The 21,584-nt window shown below is 37.4% G+C and overlaps 1 protein-coding gene across 4 annotated transcripts in view; it reads left to right on the top strand.

Annotated features, from left to right (window-relative positions):
- The window catches only part of scny (ubiquitin specific peptidase 36), a 116,253-nt gene that overhangs the window by 49,435 nt on the left and 45,234 nt on the right, over window positions 1-21,584 (top strand). For all 4 annotated transcript variants that reach the window (XM_070084446.1, XM_070084445.1, XM_070084443.1 and 1 more), the window contains 2 exons: window positions 19,682-19,913; window positions 20,025-20,250. In XM_070084446.1, coding sequence (XP_069940547.1) covers window positions 19,682-19,913; window positions 20,025-20,250 — 458 coding nt within the window. The remainder of the gene's footprint in view (window positions 1-19,681; window positions 19,914-20,024; window positions 20,251-21,584) is intronic.

The following is a 21,584-nucleotide window of genomic DNA, read 5'->3' as shown; positions in this document are numbered from 1 at the left end:
TGCACATGTTTTATTCATCAAGTTTTTATATGTTCTGGCTTGGTTCACCATTTGAGTTTTAATGTCTGTGGACTTTACAGCTAGATAAAATAATGGTAAATGTGTTGAGTACTTCTTGAAAGACAGCTAGGTGAATATGTATCATGTACTTCTGGAAAAATGGGTAAGGAAAGAATGATGGTGAATATGTCATGCACTTCTGGAAAGACAGACAGGGAATAAGTGGTGGTGAATGTGTGCCTTCTTCAAGTCACTCTACCTTGATGGGAAACAGCTGATGCTCTAAAAAAAATTATAAAGGGGATAAGTAAACCTAAAAAATATAAAATTAGAGTGAAAAAACAATGGTTGAAATATTGTACAGTACTTGTTTTTGTAGCAGAAGAATGCCTAGTTTTGTTACTTGATACAATGTAATGAATGGAGACTGGAGACTGCATGAGCTACCTTCATCAGTAGTGCAGGAGCATTTTTTGAAAGTACTGGTAAAAAGTCGATCTTTGTAACAGCACTCATTGGCCTGATTCTTGCAAAACTTTTATAAATAATTCCTTTTAACTGTAATCAGATTTGCAAATGTGCAGTAAAATTAAATGGGCTTATATGCATTGTGTATTGCAATTAAAATTCAAATGAATTTTTTTTAACATGCCAGCCAACTCCAAAGAGGTAGGGTGACCAAAAATATTATTGCTTATCTTTGTGGCAGGGACATAGCTATTGTCTGATCAGTATATTGGCATTGTTCAAGTTTTTTTTTTTATATCACTCGACACAAAATTTGCATTAGACATAACCTCAAGATTAATAACAGGTTGGTGCCTGCAACTGAAATGCGTATATAGTGGTATACTAATTTGCATATTGTTTGTATACTGTACTGTAATTTGTATTTTCTTTTAGATTGGGTAAATTTCTTTTTGAAGAAAAGACAGCTCTTTTATTTCTGAGGATGTATCTATTTTGATGTGATTGTGCCCATGCCTTTAATTCAGATTTAAATTGTATTTGTTTTCTCTTACAAAATGACTGTTTTAATGGCCTAATATTAGATGCCCTTGAACCTTATTAATTTATTTCTAAAGTCACCTGTTTGTTTTCATTTGCTTTTTAAATGCTTTTGATGTAACAGCTCATTAATATTATTAACCCATAAACTGTGTCTGAAGTACACGTATGCAAATGCTGTCTTGTCTCCGATGTACTAGTACGCACAATTTTTCATTCCTTCAAGTTTGCCACCTATCAATATTTTTGACCTCGAGACAACTCTTTGGGTCTTCTTCAGTCTGTTCATACATTTGAAAAAATCTAAAGCCAGGAGGGCCCACACAGTGTATCATGGTTAACTACTCGGGTGATGACTGTGTGTCTGACATGCAAGTATGCAAAACTAGCAAAAGTAAAGAATGAAAACAGAAGCTATTGTTCCTCTTCCAGCTTCCCTACCAGCAAACAAAGTGTGGAAGTGACACTAAAATGACTTACTCATTCCAAATTTATTGCAGTTTCATGATACTAATAGTGGAATTCAGCCACAAAGTACACTAAGTATATTTAACCCTTTCAGGATCAGCAGGCCCTCTCCCAAACTAGTTCTCAAGGTTGGAAATTTTTTCTTAGCAAAAGTATGAAATTTGATGGAAAACTTAGGGAATTATGCTCTCGTGAAGTTAGCGGTCTTGACGATGTTTACGCATTGGCGATTTTGCCCACTTTGAGCCCTATTTTCGGCCAATTCCAATGTACCAGTCAAGAAAAATCATACCTATTTCACTAGAACTCCATTTTTTTTCTATCGAATGAGTACAAGAAACCATCCATTTACTGATTTCAACTATCCAATAAAGTGGTCAGAAATTGGCAATTTTGCCAATTTCACACAAATTTCAAAAGATGCCAATATCCAAATAGGGTCCAGAATAAACAAGACCAGACATTCCTGGCACTAAAATAACATTTCCTCTGTTCATTACTCACGTCCCCAGGCGTCTGTTACATATCTTTTGCTTTCCTCTTTGAATTTTTATTCTCACAAAAAATAGAAGATTTATGTTATGCAGACTACTGCATTAGTGTAGAAGTGGTATAAATAATATCAGCGCACTTGTGAAAGAATATTAGACTCGCCAGTTGACGTGTATTGGACGCATGGCATGATTTGTTTACCTTCGAACTTTGGCAAAAATCGAACACTTCTGCTACTTTGAGCTCAATTTCAAGGTACTTTTCACTGTGAGACCAATCAAAATCATCTCAATTTCCATAATATGTCTTCCATTCTTTAAACTGAGACCAGGAAAATTAGAATACAACCATAAATAGCATACGAAAATACACTGCAAAGTCGCTGTTTTAAAGCAAAAACACGGTCGGATTTTTTTTTTCTCATTATGCACTGTGTGCTGTAGGATTTTTTTTTATACTGTGTACACTGACCACATAGACTCATTCTTTCATATGTAGGCCTACCAGCTTTTTCTTGCTAGATTTGAAGGCGCTAGAATTTATGCGTACTAGTACGGCACCAACCCTGGCGTGCAAGCCGTACTAGTACGGCACCAACCCTGAAAGGGTTAACCCAGAATAGCCCAGTAAAGTAGAACATTATGAATTATTTCCATATTTTGAGGAGTATAACACTCTGAAACAATTATAATACTGTAAATATTTATTGTACGTACTTAGCATTAGAATGCCAAAATAGCAAAAAAGTAAAATGGAATAAAAAAGTTATACAGATATATGCCATATATATAACCAGGTAAAGTCAATCAGTGTGACTTGTTTCTGTGTTTTGAGGAGTATTACACCCTGAAACAATTGCAATATTATAAGTCATCCTTGTACATAATCTTAAAAGCAAAATCATAAAAAAAAAAAAATGCCGTACAGTAGACCGTTATTTAACCCTTTGAGGGTTGCCAGGCAGAGACTTGTTCTCAGGGTCGCCAAAATTTCAAAAAAAAAAAAAAAATCCTGTGAAAAGATAGAGAATCTTTTCCCGATCATAATGACACCAAAAGTATGAAATTTGATGGAAAACTTACGGAATTATGCTCTCGCGAAGTTAGCGGTCTCGACGATGTTTACGAATCGGCAATTTTGCCCACTTTGAGCCCTATTTTTGGCCAATTCCAGTGTACTAGTCAACAAAAATCATAACTATTTTGCTAGAACTCCATTTTTTCTATCGAATGAGTACAAGATACCACCCATTTACCGATTTCAACTATCCAATAAAGTGGTCAGAATTTAGCAATTTTGCCAATTTCACACAAATTTCAGAAGATGCCAATTTCCAAATAGGGTCCAGAATAAACAAGAAAGACATTCTTGACACTAAAATAACATTTCCTCTGTTTATTAGTCACATCCCCATGCCCCTCTTACATTTCTTTTGCTTTCCACTTAGAATTTTTATTCTCACAAAAAACAGAAGATTTACTGTTATGCAGACTCCTGTATTAGTGTGAAAGAATATTAGATTCACCAGTTGACGTGTATTGGACGCGTGGCATGATTTGTTTACTTTTGAACTTTGGCAAAAATCGAACATTTCTCCTACTTTGAGCTCAATTTCAAGGTACTTTTCATTGTGAAACCAATCAAAATCATCTCAACTTCTGAAATATGTCTTCCATTCTATAAAATAAGATCAGGAAAATTAGAATACAACCATAAATACCATATGAAAATACAGTGCAAAGTCGCTGTTTTAAACTAAAAACATGGTCAAAGTTTTTTTTTCTCATTACACACTGTGCTGTAGGATTTTTTTTATACTGCACACACTGACCACATAGACCCATTCTTTCATATGTAGGCCAACCAGCTTTCTCTTGCTAAATTTGAGGGCGCTAGAATTTATGCATACTAGTACGTCAAAAACCCTGGCGCATGAGCTGTACTAGTACGGCTGAAACCCCAAAAGGGTTAACACGGTAGTTACGTTCCTGAAAACACTGTGTTAGGTAAAAACCGTGTTATATGAACTGAAGAACTTATGGGAAAAATAGGGTTACATTCCTGAGAGCCCCAAAAAAGCCAAACAACTTTTTTTTAGGCCTCCACATCTTACAAAAATAAAAGTGAATATGTAATTGCATTTATTGTTGTGATATATTATGTTGTTTTTACTGCTTAAGACTACAAATGTAACAGAAATAATAGTATTTCTTACCTTAAATTGTGGGTGCTGGTGTTTATGGATGATTGTGAAGAGAGTGGAGAGTTATGCTGTGGCCCTACTGGTCTGAGGTGGATGGTAGAGGTTCTGGTACTGAAGTTGATGGTTGTACTGGAGTGTTTAACTTTGTCATTCAGTCAATCAAGTCGTTCATAAAATCTTAAGTTTTTTCAGGTTCCACTAAGTTTAGTCTTACTCGATTCAGACAAATAAACTCATTCTATAAGAAAAACATTTCAAAAGCTCCCCCCCCCTGCACACACACACACACACACACACACACACACACACACACACACACACACATACATTCACACACTCACACACTTTTTTTTTTTTTCTCCCCCAGAGTTTAAGGGTTGAAATAATGAACTGCAATGCTAATGCATTTTGCAACAAAATGAAAAAAAATTGTTTAACATTTTTAAATCCATCTACCAAACCCACCTGGCAAATTTAATCCCAAGATATAAATTTTCTATTAGAGTATGTGTGTATATCCATAATATTAAGGCCAGTATGATTTGCCTCATAATAAATATATTTCACAGTTAACATAGATTGTGAATATTATCAAGAATAAGTGTCTCTTGTCTAGAGCAGAATGTTAATGCATGTTGTAGTTAGCATGAAATAGGGGAATTCAAGAAGATTGAGCCGTTTGACTGGTATATTGTGGGGAAAACGTACTCTGATAAAATCTCAAATTCTACCAGAAGGAAATGTAATCTCGTTTTTGGTTTTACAGCTGTGGCCAAAATATTGCACCATCCATGAATGACTTCAATTTTATGTTCAACTTTGTTTCATTACAAGTTGTAGACTGAACTGTTTATGTGAATGCATGCAGCTCTCCTGTAAGTTTTTTAATTACTGGTTTAGAGCATTTTTCAAGATCAGCTCCACAGTTTTTTTAAACGGTCCAAACAGATCGACGTTCAAATTCGTAGTGCTACAAAAGTAGATCTACTTTTTTTTACATATTTTCAAATATAACAAAAAAATGTAGATAAAAGTTTTTTTTATACCTTTTCAAATGTAAAACAAAAAAGATCTATATTTTTTTACATACTTTCAGATGTTGAAAAAACGTATAAATACGTTTGGACCATTTAAGGGTTAAACAAGTCGGCCGCCTCCCACCGAGGCAGGGTGACCCAGAAAGAAAGAAAATCCCCAAAAAGAAAATACTTTCATCATCATTCAACACTTTCACCACACTCACACATAATCACTGTTTTTGCAGAGGTGCTCAGAACACAACAGTTTAAAAGCATATACAGTGGACCCCCGGTTAACGATTTTAATCCGTGCAAGAGGGGTAATTGTTATGCGAAATAATCGTTATGTGAATGAATTTTCCCCATAAGAAATAATGGAAATAAAATTAATCCGTGCAAGACACCCAAAAGTATGAAAAAAAAAATTTTTTACCACATGAAATATTAATTTTAATACACACAAACTGAAAAAGGCATGCACACTTACATGACACTTACTTTTATTGAAGATCTGGTGATGATTGATGGCATGGGAGGAGGGGAGAGCATTATCTTCTTACTGTTTAGAAGGGGAATCCCCTTCCATTACGACTTGAGGTAGCAAGTCCTTTTCCGGGGTTACTTCCCTTCTTCTTTTAATGCCACTAGGACCAGCTTGAGAGTCACTGGACCTCTGTCGCACAACAAATCTGTCCATAGAGCTCTGTACCTCCCGTTCCTTTACGATTTGTCTAAAATGGGCCACAACATTGTCATTGAAATAGTCACCAGCACGGCTTGCAACAGCTGTGTCAGGGTGATTTTCATCCATAAAGGTTTGCAGTTCAACCCACTGTGCACACATTTCCTTAATCTTTGAAGTAGGCACAATGGATTCCACAACTGGCATAGGCTTCTCAGGGTTAGCCCCAAACCCTTCAAAATCTTTCTTAATTTCCATACTAATTCTCACCCTTTTTACCACAGGGTTGGCACTAGAAGCTTTCTTGGGGCCCATGGTCACTTATTTTCCAGAAACAGCACCGAAAACACTGTAATAATACGAAATATTCCGAGTGTATGCTTGGATGTTACCGCGGAGGCTGGCTGGTAAACAATGGGACGGGCAGCACATGTGAGGCTGGCTGAGGGCACATTGGACGCGTCTCGGACGAAAATCGGTGAGCGGGTTTTTAATCGGTATGCGCGGCAAAAATTTTGCGATAAAAGTAAGCGGTATGCGGAAAAATCGCTATGTGATGCCATCGTTATGCGGGGGTCCACTGTACGTATAAGGATACATAACATATCCCTCCAAACTAATATCCCGAACCCCTCCTTTAGAGTGCAGGCATTGTACTTCCTATTTCCAGGACTCAAGTCCGGCTATACAAAAATAACCGGTTTTCCTGAATCCCTTCACTAAATATTACCCTGCTCACACTCCAACAGATCGTCAGGTCCCAAATACCATTCGTCTCCATTCAATCCTATCGAACACGCTCATGCACGCCTGCTGGAAGTCCAAGCCCCTCGCCCACAAAACCTCCCTTACCCCTTCCTTCTAACCTTTTCGAGGACGACCCCTACCCCACCTTCCTTCCCCTACAGATTTATACGCTCTCCATGTCATTCTACTTTGATCCATTCTCTCTAAATGACCAAACCACCTCAACAACCCCTCTTCAGCCCTCTGACTAATACTTTTATTAACTCCACACCTTCTCCTAATTTCCACACTCCAAATTTTCTGCATAATATTTACACCACACATTGCCCTTAGACAGGACATCTCCACTGCCTCCAACCGCCTCCTCGCTGCTGCATTCACAACCCAAGCTTCACACCTATATAAGAGTGTTGGTACTACTATACTTTCATACATTCCCTTCTTTGCCTCCATAGACAACGTTTTATGTCTCCACATATACCTCAACGCACCACTCGCCTTTTTCCCTCATCAATTCTACGATTAACCTCATCCTTCATAAATCCATCCGCTGACACGTCAACTCCCAAGTACAGTGGACCCCTGGTTAGTGATATTTTTTCATTCCAGAAGTATGTTCAGGTGCCAGTACTGACTGAATTTGTTCCCATAAGGAATATTGTGAAGTAGATTAGTCCATTTCAGACCCCCAAACATACACGTACAAACGCACTTACATAAATACACTTCCATAATTGGTCGCATTGGGAGGTGATCGTTATGCGGGGGTCCACTGTATCTGAAAACATTCACTTCTTCCATACTCCTCCTCCCCAATTCAATATCCAATTTTTCTTTATCTAAATCATTTGATACCCTCATCACCTTACTCTTTTCTATGTTCACTTTCAACTTTCTACCTTTACACACACCCAAACTCATCCACTAACCTTTGCAATTTTTCTTTAGAATCTCCCATAAGCACAGTATCATCAGCAAAAAGCAACTGTGCCAATTCCCATTTTGTATTTGATTACAGATAATTTAATCCCACCCCTCTTCCGAACACCCTAGCATTTACTTCTTTTACAACCCCATCTATAAATATATTAAACAACCATGGTGACATTACCCATTCCTGTCTAAGACCTACTTTTACTGGGAAGTAGTCTCCCTCTCTTCTACACACCCTAACCTGAGCCTCACTATCCTCATAAAAACTCTTTACAGCATTTAGTAACTTACCACCTATTCCATATACTTGCAATATCTGCCATATTGCTCCCCTATCCGCTCTATCATATGCCTTTTCTAAATCCATAAATGCAATAAAAACTTCCCTACCTTTATCTAAATACTGTTCACATATATGCTTCAATGTAAACACTTGATCTACACATCCCCTACCCACTTTGAAACCTTGCTCATCCACAATCCTGCATTCTGTCTTACATCTAATTCTTTCAATTATAACCCTACCGTACACTTTTCCTGGTATACTAAGTAAACTTATTACTCTATAATTTTTACAATCTCTCTTGTCCCCCTTCCCTTTATATAAAGGAACTATACATGCTCTCTGCCAATCTCTAGGTACCTTCCCCTCTTTCATACATTTATTAAACAAAAATACCAATCACTCCAACACTATATCCCCCCTACTTATAACATTTCTGTCATGATCCTGTCAGTTCCAGCTGCTTTACCCCTTTTCATTCTACGTAATGCCTCATACACCTCCCCCACACTCACGTCCTGTTCTTCTTCACTCCTAAAATTTGGTATACCTCCCTGGCCAGTGCATGAAATTACCGCTTCCCTTTCTTCATTGACATTTAAAAGTTCCTCAAAATATTCTTGCCATCTTCCCAAAACCTCCATCTCCCCATCTACTAACTCCCCTACTCTGTTTTTAACTGACAAATCCATTCGTTCTCTAGGCTTTCTTTACTTGTTTAACTCACTCCAAAAATTTTTCTTATTTTCATTAAAATTCCTTGACTGTGCCTCTCCCACTCTATCATCTGCTCTCCTTTTGCACTCTCACCACTCTCTTCATCTTTCTTTTACTTTCCATATACTCTACTTTTCTTATAACACTTCTGCTTTGTAAAACCTCTCATAAGCTAACTTTTTCTCTTTTATCACACCCTTTACTTCATCATTCCACCAATTACTCCTCTTTCCTCCTGCACCCACCCTCCTATAACCACAAACTCCTGCCCCACATTCTAATACTGCATTTTTAAAACTATTCCAACCCTCTTCAACCCCCCCCCCCCACTACTCACACTTGCACCAGCCCACCTTTCTGCCAATAGTTGCTTATATCTCACCCAAACTTCCTCCTCCCTTTGTTTATACACTTTCACCTCCCCCTTGCTTGTTGTTGCCATTTTCCTCTTTTCCCATCTACCTCTTACTCTAACTGTAGCTACAACTAAATAATGATCCAGTATATCAGTTGCCCCTCTATAAATGTGTACATCCTGGAGCCTACCCATCAACCTTTCATCCACCAATATATAATCTAACAAACTACTTTCATTACATGCTATATTATACCTTGTATATTTATTTATCCTCTTCTTCATAAAATATGTATTACTTATTACCAAACCTCTTTCTACACATAGCTCAATTAAAGGGTCCCCATTTTCATTTACCCCTGGTACCCCAAATTTGCCTACTACTCCCTCCACAACATTTTTGCCCACTTTAGCATTGAAATTCCCAACCACCATTACTCTCTCACTTCGTTCAAATTTCCCCACGCATTCACTCAACATTTCCAAAAATCTCTCTCTCTCTCTCCTACATTTCTCTCTTCTCCAGGTGCATATATGCTTACTATAACCCACTTTTCACATCCAACCTTTATTTTACTCCACATAATCCTTGAATTAATACATTTATAGTCCCTCTTTTCCTGCCATAACTTATCCTTCAACATTATTGCTACTCCTTCTTTAGCTCTAACTCTGTTTGAAACCCCCTGACCTAATCCCATTTATTCCTCTCCACTGAAACTCTCCCACCTCCTTCAGCTTTGTTTCACCTAAAGCTAGGACATCCAGCTTCGTCTCATTCATAACATCCACAGTCATCTCTTTCTTATCAATTGCACAACATCCACGCACATTCAGACTTCCCACTTTGACAATTTTCTTTATTCTTTTTAGTAATTATTACAGGAAAAGGGGTTACTAGCCCATTGTTCCCGGCATTTTAGTCGACTTTTACAACACGCATGGCTTACGGAGGAAAGATTCTTGTTCCACTTCCCCATGGATATAAAAGGAAAAGTAATAAGACCAAGAACTATTAAGATAAAATCAAAGAAAACTCAGATGAGTGTATATAAATAAACATGTACATGTATGTGTAGTGTGACCTAAGTGTAAGTAGACGCAGCAAGACGTACCTGTAATCTTGCATATTTATGAGACAGACAAAAGACACCAGCAATCCTACCATCATGTAAAACAATTACAGGCTTTCGTTTCACACTCACTTGGCAGGACGGTAGTACCCCCCTGGGTGGTTGCTGTCTACCAACCTATTACAGAGTCATATCATCTTATTTTCTCATGTTCCTTGATGCAGAAAATACTTACTTTGCAGTTTAATAACTATAGTGTAGGCATGCCTCTGGCAAGACAGCAGTGGAGTGAATGATGATGAAAGTATTTCTTTGTTTTTGGGTCACCCTGCCTTGGTAGGAAACAGCTGTGTTAATAAAAAATTAAAAGAAATCTTCTAAAATAATTCTTGTTCATACACTGATAATGTTTTTTTGTTCAAATAATGACTGAAATGAGCCCCCAAATATTATCTGAAAATTTTTTAGTCTTTGTGGCCCATCATCTCACAACAGTAGTTGTCAGATTACTGCAATATGTGACAATAGTCTAAGCACTCAACAGGTTTATCCACAAGAGGTTGATCCCCTCTGCACATAACTATTTATAGCCCCAACGTTATTTCCTGCCCTGTAGTGCTGTATGACCCTTCTTGGTTTACCACTTTCTTTAATTATAATAATAATCCACAAGGGGTACAAGACTTCAGACCTCAAAGACTGCCTTTGTTGCTGAGCCAGTCTGCAGGAAAGAACCATGGTTCTGGCAAGTGGTGTTAGTGTCAACAGCAGCTCTCCGTCAAGAGGTGTGTCATCCAGAATGACTTCACATGAATGCCAGTTGGCAGCTACTCATTCAGGAAAGCAGAAAAGTGCTGAGAATATTTGTGCTAGTCATAGCTCCCTATAAATCCCCTTTACTTAGCAAAGTACTGTACAGTACATACTCGTTTACCGACGACTCGAATGTACGACGGGCTCTCTGACCAGTATGCATACGTGAATAATACATATTAAAGCTGATTTTCTCTATTCTGTTTATTACAATGTACAGTGTGCTACTGTATAAACATTTAAAAATATACTAAAAATGTTATAAATGGTGCAGAGGTGACACTAAAGCAATATCAAAGATGAGTGACACAAACCCACTACCATTCGTTTACCACTTGGTCTTTGGAACGGAACTCCATTGTTAAGTGAGGAGAGGTTGTATTTTGTCAGCAGATGGGGGATCTCCGTCCACTTGAATATTTTCATGACTTTGAGGCCTATTTCAGGTCTATTTCATCTCTATATCACGAGTATTATTCCAGTTGACATGAAGATTAGCCAATAAAACCATGAAAGCCACCCTACAAAATGCCTCAGTCACAATTTTAAACAAAGCCATAATTTGCCGCTGAGCATATTTGAGGGTGCTATGATTAGAGGTATTTACAGTCAGCTTTTATAAAGCTCCTATGTAATGCAGTTTTTCATGAGTGCTGTTGAAGAAAAGCATCAGAAATTGAATAGCACATACTGTGAAGGAATTTTCATGTGCTGTTCAATTTTGGTTGTACTTTTTCAGCCACATTACAAAAAATTGCACTATACAGTGAAGCTTTTTAAGAGAGCAGACTATACATAAGTGCCACTGGCTTCAAAGACATGTATGTATATGTTTGTTCAACGGCAAGTCATCTTTGCAGTATAGTGTGTTAATGAGTGAGATGCAGCAGTTTGGCTCATTTACACCACACACTCCCACTCTGCAGTCTGGCTCGCAACCACCCTCACCACTGTCTTCCTATGTGTTGTGCTTCGGCACCTAATACCCTCATCATTACAGTGATTAAGGTACCAGATACAGAGAGAGGGAGGGAAAAAATGGGTGAGTGAGGGATGGAGGGACTGGGGAAGAGGGAGGCAGTCTGTTACTGCCGCCTGTGTTGTGTTGTATCAGATACGGTGGGAGGAAGGTATGTCAGGGAATGAGGGGGGGGGAGAGGCAAAGAGAGGGACTTGGAGTATTGTGCCTTTTTTTTATTTAATTTTTAAATATGTGAAAGTAGATATGGAATAGTTTGGCTCAAAAATGCATCAATGACTATAACATGGGTGTCTATGGGAAAAATTCATTCCATGTTTTAATCATCTGAGTAACAAACTCTTTTCGGGATTGCATCAGCGTCCAAAATTTGGAGCCCTTCTATATTGTGGAGGAAGTAAAGATTGAGGCCTCTCAGAATGTGCATGTGTATGAATAATTGCCTTCTCTGTTCTGACCTGTTCTGTTCTGTTCTTTGGAAATGGTGTTCAATTAAGCACAAAGAAATTAATAAGTCCTTCATAGTGTATCAATAACTTGCATAATTGTTCTATGTAAGCAGATTCTTGCACTCTGCAATGTTGCATTATTCACTACATCCACTAAGCTGATGTTTTAGGTGTCACCCAAACCTTCATTTATGTACATCCTTAGCTGCTATTTTTTGTGTTTGTGTGTGTGTATGAGAAAAAGAGAAATAAGTGATTGAAAACTAGAGGGGGAGGGGAAAGTGTAGTTACAAGTGCTCATATAGTACTGTGATGTGCTAGGATTAGGCTGTGTGAAAGTGATAATGCAAGGGTAAATCTCATGAAGATAAGAAAATTCTCAGTTTATTGCTGAAATACATTGCACCTTTGAATTTTTGCTTTATATTATAAGCAGCCTTTATATTCTAGGAGTTTCCATATTTTATTTTTAGCAGTAGGGCTACAGTGATGCAAGCAAACATCGGGGATTCTAAGAATCAAAGTAGGTGTACATTAGATACCACTCATAAATCAGTGTTGCCTATCTTCTGATGGAATCCCTCTATTCTAAAATTTTTTAATACATATATATATACTTGTGGAATCAAAATTTACGTTCATTCAAATTGGAAATAGTGTGTGTAATTGTACTAGGAAATTTTTGAAGGTAAGACTTTTATTATTTTAAAGATTGTTGATTAATTTTTCAAGAGACGTTTCCATTGGCATGGTTTTATTTATTTATTTATTTTTTGTTGCATTTTGATAAGGAAAGTGATCTACAACTTCAGTTTTCTTTGTGTGAAGTGACAGGATAGATTAATATAATAATCACTTTAAGAGTAATAACTGTGTACTGTACTTTTTTCTTGATTACAAAGAAACAGAAGTTTCTGTCCACATAACATATTTTGTATCACCCAGAGTTTCGTATCAGTCATTTCTAGAGGTCCCTATGCATCTGAGTCATTCATCCTTCAAGGAAGATTCCTTGATGCTGGTGAGAGGTTTTTGACCAAGAAATTTAGTTTCTCCAACCCCTGGATTAAATTTCATTTCTCATTCATCAGGCTGTGTGTGTGTGTGTGTGTGTGTGTGTGTGTGTGTGTGTGTGTGTCTGTGTGTCTGTCTGTGTGTGTCTGTGTGTGTGTGTGTGTGTGTGTGTGTGCATGTGTGTGTGTGCAAGAGAGAGAGAGCAAAATAGTGAGTGTGGGTGTACTCACCTAATTGTGGTTGCAGGGGTCAAGTCATAGCTCCTGGCCCTGCCTCTTCACTGGTTGCTACTAGGTCCCACACACTCCATGCTCCATGAGCTTTATCGTACCTCTTCTTAAAGCTATGTATGGTACTTGCCTCCACTACCTCACTTTCAGTGTGTGTGTGTGTGTGTGTGTGTGTGTGTAAATATGCTGCTAACCTGTGTGTGTGTTTATCATGCTGTGGCCACCTCTCGCCGAGACAGGGTGACCCAAAAAACAAACACTTTCGCCATCACTCACTCTATCACTCTCTTGCCAGAGGCACATAGATACTACAGTTCAGATGCCCTTCCAAAGCTGCAACTATCCCCACCCCTTCTTTAGAGTGTGAGCACTGTACTTACCACCTCCAGGACTCTTTAAGTTCAGCAAACTGGTTTCCCTGAATCCCTTCACAAAATGTTACTGTGCTTAAACTCCAGCAGCTCATCAGGTCACAAAAACCATTTGCCTCCACTCCTATGTAACATGCTCACACATGCCTGGTGGTTGTTCAAGCTCCTTACACACACAACCTTTACCCCCTCCATCCTTTCCTGGAATGACCTTTACTGCACCTTCAATCCACCACCAATTTATACACCCTTCAAGTTATCCTATTTTTTCTTTTTTTAAATGACCAAACCACTATAACCTCTCCTCAACCCTCTGGATAATACTTTTAGTTTACACCTCCTCCTAATCTCCAAACTATGAATTTTATGCAGAATATTTTCACAATACATTACCCTCATACACGACATCTTTACTGCCTCCAAACTCCTCACTGCAACATTCACAACCAATGCTTCACACCCATATAAGAATGTTGATACCACTAGTACATTCCTACATTCCCTCTTTGCCTCCATGGATAATGTTCTTTGTCTCTACAGATACCTCAATGCACCACCCACCTTTTACTCTTCATCAATTCCATGGTTTATCTTGGTCTCTCACATTCCCAACCACCAACACATCCACTCCCAAATATCTTCACACATTCACTTCCTCCATACTCCTTCCCTCAACAATGATATCCAGTTTTTCATTACCTAACTCATTTTGATACCCTCAACACGTTACTCTTATCTGTGTTCACTTTCAACTTTCTTCTTTTACATATACTCCTAAATTCATTCCATTAACCTTGGCAATTTCTCCTCAGAATCTTCCAAAAGCACAGTTTCATCAGCAAAAAGCAACTGTGACAACTCCCACTTTGTGTTAGATTTTTTATCTTTTTATTCCCGTACCTCTTTCATCACTCGAGCATTCCTCTCTTTTTCCAACCCCATCTATAAATATATTGAACAACCATGGTGACATCACACATCCCTGTCTAAGGCCTTTTAATGGAAAGTAGTCTCCCTCTCTCCTACATATCCTAACCTGAGCCTCACTCTGTCCTCATAAAAATTCTTTTTAACATTTTAGTAACTTACCACATATTCCACACACTTGCAACATCTGTCACATTGTTTCCCTATCCACCCTATCATAGGCTTTTTCTAAATTCATAAAATCAACAAAAACTACCCTACCTTTATCTAAATATTGTTCACTTGCATGCTTCAATGTAAACGCTTAGTCAACACATCCCCTACCCATTCTAAAGTCTTCTTGTTCATTTGCAATCCTGCTCTCCTTCCTACTTTTAATTCTTTTAATAATAACTTTGCCATACACCTTACCAGGTGTACTCAACAAGCTTTTTTTTTTTATATAAACACATCAGCCGTCTCCCACTGAGGCAGGGTGACCCAAAAAAGAAACACTTTCACCATCATTCACACATAATCACTGTCTTTGCAGAGTTTCCCAGATATGACAGTGTAGATGTCACTCCAAATAGCCAATATCCTAAACCCGTACTTTAAAGTGCAGGCATTGTACTTCCCACCTCTAGGACTCGAGTCCAGCTAACCAGTTTCTCTGAATCCCTTCACAAAATATTACCTTGGTAACACTCCAACAGCTCATCAGGTCCCAAAAGCCATTCATCTCCATTCATTCTTATCTAACACGCTCACACATGTCTGCTGCATGCCCAGGCCCCTTGCACACAAAACCTTTTACCCCCCTCCCTCCATACTTTCCTAGGATGACCCCTACCCCTCCTTCCCTCCACTACAGATTTATACACCCTCCAAGTCATCTTATTTTGCTCCATCCTCTGACAAAACCACCACAATAACCCCTCTTCAACCCTCTGAATAATACTTTTAGTAACTCCACACTCCTAATTTCCACACTACGAATTCTCTGCAAGATATTTACGCCACATGTTGCCCTTAGACACGACCTCTTCACTGCCTCCAACCTCCTCCTCACTGCAGCATTCACAACCCATTGTTTCACACCCATATAAAAGTGTTGGTACCACTATACTCTTGTACATTCCCTTCTTTGCCTCTATGGATAATGTTTTTTGTCTCCACAGATATCTCAGTGCACCACTTACCTTTTTTTATTCATCAGTTTTATGGTTAACCTCATCCTTCATAAACCCATCTGTTGACAAATCTACTCCCAAATATCTGAACACATTCACTTCCATACTCGCTCCCTCCAATGTGATACTCAATTTTTCTTTACCTAACTTGTTTGATACCCTCATCACCTCACTCTTATTTATGTTCACTTTCAACTTTCTTCCTTTACACACCCTCCCAAACTTATCCACTAACCTTTGCAACTCCTCAGCAGGCTTATTCCCCTATAATTCTTACACTGTCTTGTCCTGTTTGCCTTTATACACAGGAACTATGCATGCTCTCTGTCAATCCCTAGATACCTTATCTTATATTTATTAATTAAAAGCACCAACCATTCCAAAACTATATATCCACCTGCTTTTTATATTTCTTGATTCCATCACTCCCAGCTGCTTTACCTCCTTTCGTTCTACCCACCGCCTCGCACACCGTCCCCCCCCCCCCCAAAAAAAAAAAACACACACACACACACACACACACACACACACACACACACACACGTACGTACGTACGTATACATGTACACCTTGCATGATGCATGCATTATTCAGAATTTTCTTTCATTGGGAGATATAATTATTGATTTTGTGAATAGTGTTTGTAAATTACTTTTGAATTTAAGGTAAAAGTATATTTTGCCAACAGTGTAAACTATTTATTAATTTTTATTAATTTGATACATAGAAGTACAAGGAAATACAGTGGTTAAGTGTAACGTGCATAATTGTATAAAAAATTTGAAAGTAATAGATGGGTGACTAATACTGTGTAAAGTTCAGAAATTGCTTAGGCTTTAGTTGGCTTCAAGTCTCTCGCTTTAAAGCTGGTTTTTTGGTTGTTTAATACAGTACTTTTAGCTTTTCCTATTTGAGAGTTAAGAAAGCTCTTACTCGTTTATGTTTATTGTATTAGTTTTATAGCATGTACACATCAATATCACTAGAAATAAACACTGGTTAAAGCTGTAAATGTGTGTAATAGTGGTTTATTACTGTGTATCTTATAATATAGTGTAGACTAGTCTCCATAAAAATAGTAACATGAATTCTGTGGCAAAGATTTACATGCAAGTTTCCTCCATTGCATTTATCCCAAATTGTTTGCAGTAAAGGCCACAAAGATGCTTAAGTTATGAGATGGCTATATCTCATATACAGGAGATTATATATATTAAGACAGTTACATTCTTCAACAATGGCATATAATAAAAAAATTGTAAATTGACAAAAAATGTGTGGGAAAAATAGGGTTACATTTCTGAAACGCTCAAGAACACTTACCAAATTGTTTTAGAGCTTTACTTTTGTAAAAACTAAGAAATAATCATGTTTTCCTACCTTGCATTGTAGCTGCCATTGTGTCTTGATTTAGGAATGTGGGGAGAAGGTTGATGTTACCTGTGTAATACCTATTCAAACATATAACAGGCAGTTCCACAACTATCAACTGCCACCACCTCAACCACAATCGCCTGCAAGCACCAGCAAAAGTTCTATATATTAACAGCCATGAGACAAGTTTGTACGAAATGAATTTACCCAGAGTAATACCCCATAATACAAGTGCAAAGTATCCACAAAAATATAAAAAAAAAAAGTTATAAAAATAGCAAAAAAAAAAAAACTGTCAAGTTTTCTATCATTATGTCCTGTTGTTATGGCCCAAGGGTCTGTGTCCATCTCATTTCTGTGAAATTTACTGCCAGAGTGCTTTTGTAAATATGAACTGTTAAATTCACATTAATATTTGTATTTAAATAAAGCACAAAATGCAGTACGATATCCCTCATTTTCAATTAAAGAAATAAGAGTAAGGAGCAGAGGGTGGTGAGGGAGGACAGATGAACACATGTGAACATTGATGCCACCCCTCACACATCTTATATCACAAAGTATGAGTTTATCAATGAAACTGATGCACATTGTATGGACTGAACACATTGACTCCAGGCTGAGGGATTGAGTGCCTCAAACTCCTCCTCATCTTCTACCATTCTCTGCTTTGGACTGAAGAAGCCACTGACTGGCAGAATGTTTCCAGAATAATGATACCTAAATATTGCACAAGTGTCTCATTTATCAAGAAGATATGAAGTAAGTACTGTATACACATTATATCCAGATTCCTTTTTATTTTTTAACATAGATTCTGCAAAGAAAGATAAATAGAAGGTAAATAAATGGTGGTAGTTGCTCTAATGGGCAGGTGCAGAACCTGCGAACTCAGAATGTGAAGTCATTTATTTATCAACAAAAAGGTTTAATAACCAAAATGTTGCACATTGTATATACCCTAGATATTGTGATCTCATTATTTAGCTTTACCTCTGGAAAACACTGATTATGCAAATGAAAGGAAGCATAGAGACTCAATTGGTATACTATAAACATAATCTCAGTATCCTCACATTTTAGGTGTGATGATCAAAGGATATGAAGATACTGCATGTGTTGACTGGTATGCATGAAACGTCTAATTTGGTTATATCTGACTCCCGTGTGATAAACAATTGATATATAAAGGCATATACTGTTATGGTCACGTGAATTCCATACACAAATGTTGAACATGGTGGTACCACAAGATCATCCATTCACTCTTGTTTAATTACTTTTCATATTATTGAATAATCAACCTATAAAATATTTGTATAAATAAACCTAGGGTAAGTAAATGGCTGTTTAAAGGCACTACAATGTGTAGTTAGTGAAATTATTGGTTACTAGCTTTCTTGTACTGCCTTTTGGCCATTTTTCTCTAAATTACTTAGTAGTAAATAACCAGTATGGTGTGATGATAAAAAATATACTGCAATTTTTCAATTGTGATATCTGAAAACAAATTGGGTAAGATTTATTTACTTATACCCTCTTTTTCTAACTTCATTTCAAAACAACATTTTCAAGATAAAAGTCTTGTAATGCCTCCCTCCCTTCACCTAATTATTGCCACAATGGAATTATTCTTAACCCCATCGTGTCATCTCATTAGATTATTACTGTGTAATTATTCAGCCCCTTTTCTTTATTTGCACTATTAATGCATTCATCCAGCCTCTTGATATATATTTCTGTACTTTCCATAATTTTGTTGGCTAAGCTTTTTGTGTGTGTGTGTGTGTACTCACCTAATTGTGGTTGCAGGGTTGCGTGTGTGTGTGTGTGTGTGTGTGTGTGTGTAAAACTTTGAAGATACACCACAGTCTTTCATCTTGTATTATTAATTACACGATATATGAATATTACTGTACTTCAATTGTAAATGTATTCCTAATTACATTCTTGATACGTGAATCTACTGTACTTCAATTGTGCATGAAAAGAGCAATCAAGGAATGGAGTAGGAGGGAGTTCCCTTTCCAGATGTCTTGCCACAAAAATGATACACAGTACCACATAGGCTGTTAAGGGGATCAGTTATTCTCCTCTTGGAGAAAATTTTCTATTGTAATTGGGCCCTTCAGTTTGAAAAATTTGTCCATTAATCTTTAGCCTTTCTATAAATAAAGCCATGCTTTCAGTTTCCCTTGCAGTTGTTAATTTCAGAAACTTAAATTTCCATGGTTAGATGTGTTGCCAACTCTAGCTATCTTTACTGCAATCTGATGCTTTTTCCAGTATGTTAATTATTTTTATTTTAAGTTAAAGCCTTTAAAACCTTCCTGTTATTTAATATTTTTTATTTTTTTTATTGTTCTTTTCAGTGATATGCCCTGTGTGCCGTTACGTGTCTACTACATTTTCACATTTCCAAGACTTGGTGCTAGATATCCGATCAGTCAACAGTGTTGATGATGCACTCAACCTTCATTTTAAAAAGGAAACCCTAGATGTGGATAATGCCTATAAATGTGAGCGGTGTCACAAGAAGGTACCAGCTACTAAACGCCATCTCATAGAACGCGCTCCACACGTGCTGTTAATACAGCTGAAGAGGTTAGACAATTTTATAAAACACACGTGTACTGTTTTTGTTAACATGAGCTAATTGATTGCATATAAAAATATTTACTGAATATTTTTTTTTTTTTTTTTTTTTTTTTTCAGATTTACTATGTCTGGTGGTAAAATTGGGAAACACATAAATATTCAAAGAACAATAGATATATCAAGGTTCGTGAATGGAGCAAGCAAGCATCAGCCAGGTAGTGGACCATATCAATATCGTCTGGCATCTATGGTTATTCACCTTGGTGGATCGCAGCATGGAGGTCATTACACAGCTGTAGCTGAGGCATCTAGTGGCACTATGTTTGAATTTGATGATTCTTCGGTGAGTATTTGCATTTTAATATCTTTGTTTTTTCATATTTTCCTCCTCTTTACATTTTTCCTTGTAGAGTATTGTGATATATGTAGAATTAAACCATTATTACAGTACTTAACCCTTGCAGTAACCATCATGAAGAACTAAGTGATTCATCCAGGGGCCCCCTCATGTAGTTAGTCATGTGTCATGAGCTCAGCACGCTTAGATAAGCTGTGAGCAGTAAATTTTGGCCTAGATATGAGAGTATAGGTCTGAGTGGTGAGTGTGCACAGTATAAAAAAAATTCTGCCCCACATAGTGCGTAGTGGAAAAAAAAAACTGTTTGGTTTGACCCATTCAATGGCCATTACATCAAACTGTCATTGAAACCAGGGTCCCTCACATAGTTCTGTGTCATGAGCTCAGCTCACTCAGATAAGCTATGAGCAGTAAATTTTGGCCTAGATATGAGAGACTGGGTCTGTGCAGTGAGTGTGCACTATCTAAAAGAAATCTTATCCCACACTATTCAAGATGGGGAAAACAAAACTGACCATGTACAGGAAGGCCCCACTTATACGGCTGGTTAGGTTCCAGGCTACCGCCGTAAAGCGGAAACTGCCGTAAAGTGGAACACCCTTTTTTTCCACTTACAAATGCATACAAACACTAGATAACAAGTTTACACTAACATATATTAAGTTAGCAATAGAACCAGGCATCAAAAAACAATAAAAAAGTACAATACACACATAGTGCACTCATTACTTACCTTAAAATATTTATAGTCTTAATCTAGGGTGAGACAAGTAGTATTTATTGTAAGAAATCAAGTGTGGTATGTATGGTAGTCAGCCAGGCTACCATACCAGGCCACCCCACCCACACATACAATTCTATGATATTTAAGCATCCCAGAGCGATAAAATGTATATACAGTTCACTCATTACTTACCTTAAAATATAGGGTGAGATGAGTATTATTTATTGTAAAAAATCAAGTGTGGTATGTATGGTAGTCAGCCGGGCTACCATACCAGGCCAACCCACCTACACATAATATTCTATTACATTTAAGCATCCCAGAGTGATAAAATGTATATACAGTTCACTCATTACTTACCTTAAAATATTTGTAGTCTTAATGTAGGGTCAGGAGTAAGTAAATGAGATAAAACGAATAAATGAGAGAGAGAAAGAATGAGTGCATGAGAGAGGACAGGCGCAGAGTTATGTAAACAAACCAGGCGAAGGTAAGTTTTGTAAACGAAGTGTACACGTCTGGTTTGTGTACAAGTTACATTGTGTACAGGTTGTCTCTACATTGATATGGTAGAATAAATAAAGAAGAACACTCC

This window comes from Cherax quadricarinatus, chromosome 13 (assembly GCF_038502225.1).
Source record: "Cherax quadricarinatus isolate ZL_2023a chromosome 13, ASM3850222v1, whole genome shotgun sequence".
Taxonomy (NCBI): domain Eukaryota; kingdom Metazoa; phylum Arthropoda; class Malacostraca; order Decapoda; family Parastacidae; genus Cherax; species Cherax quadricarinatus.
This window is presented reverse-complemented; position numbering and strand designations above follow the sequence as displayed.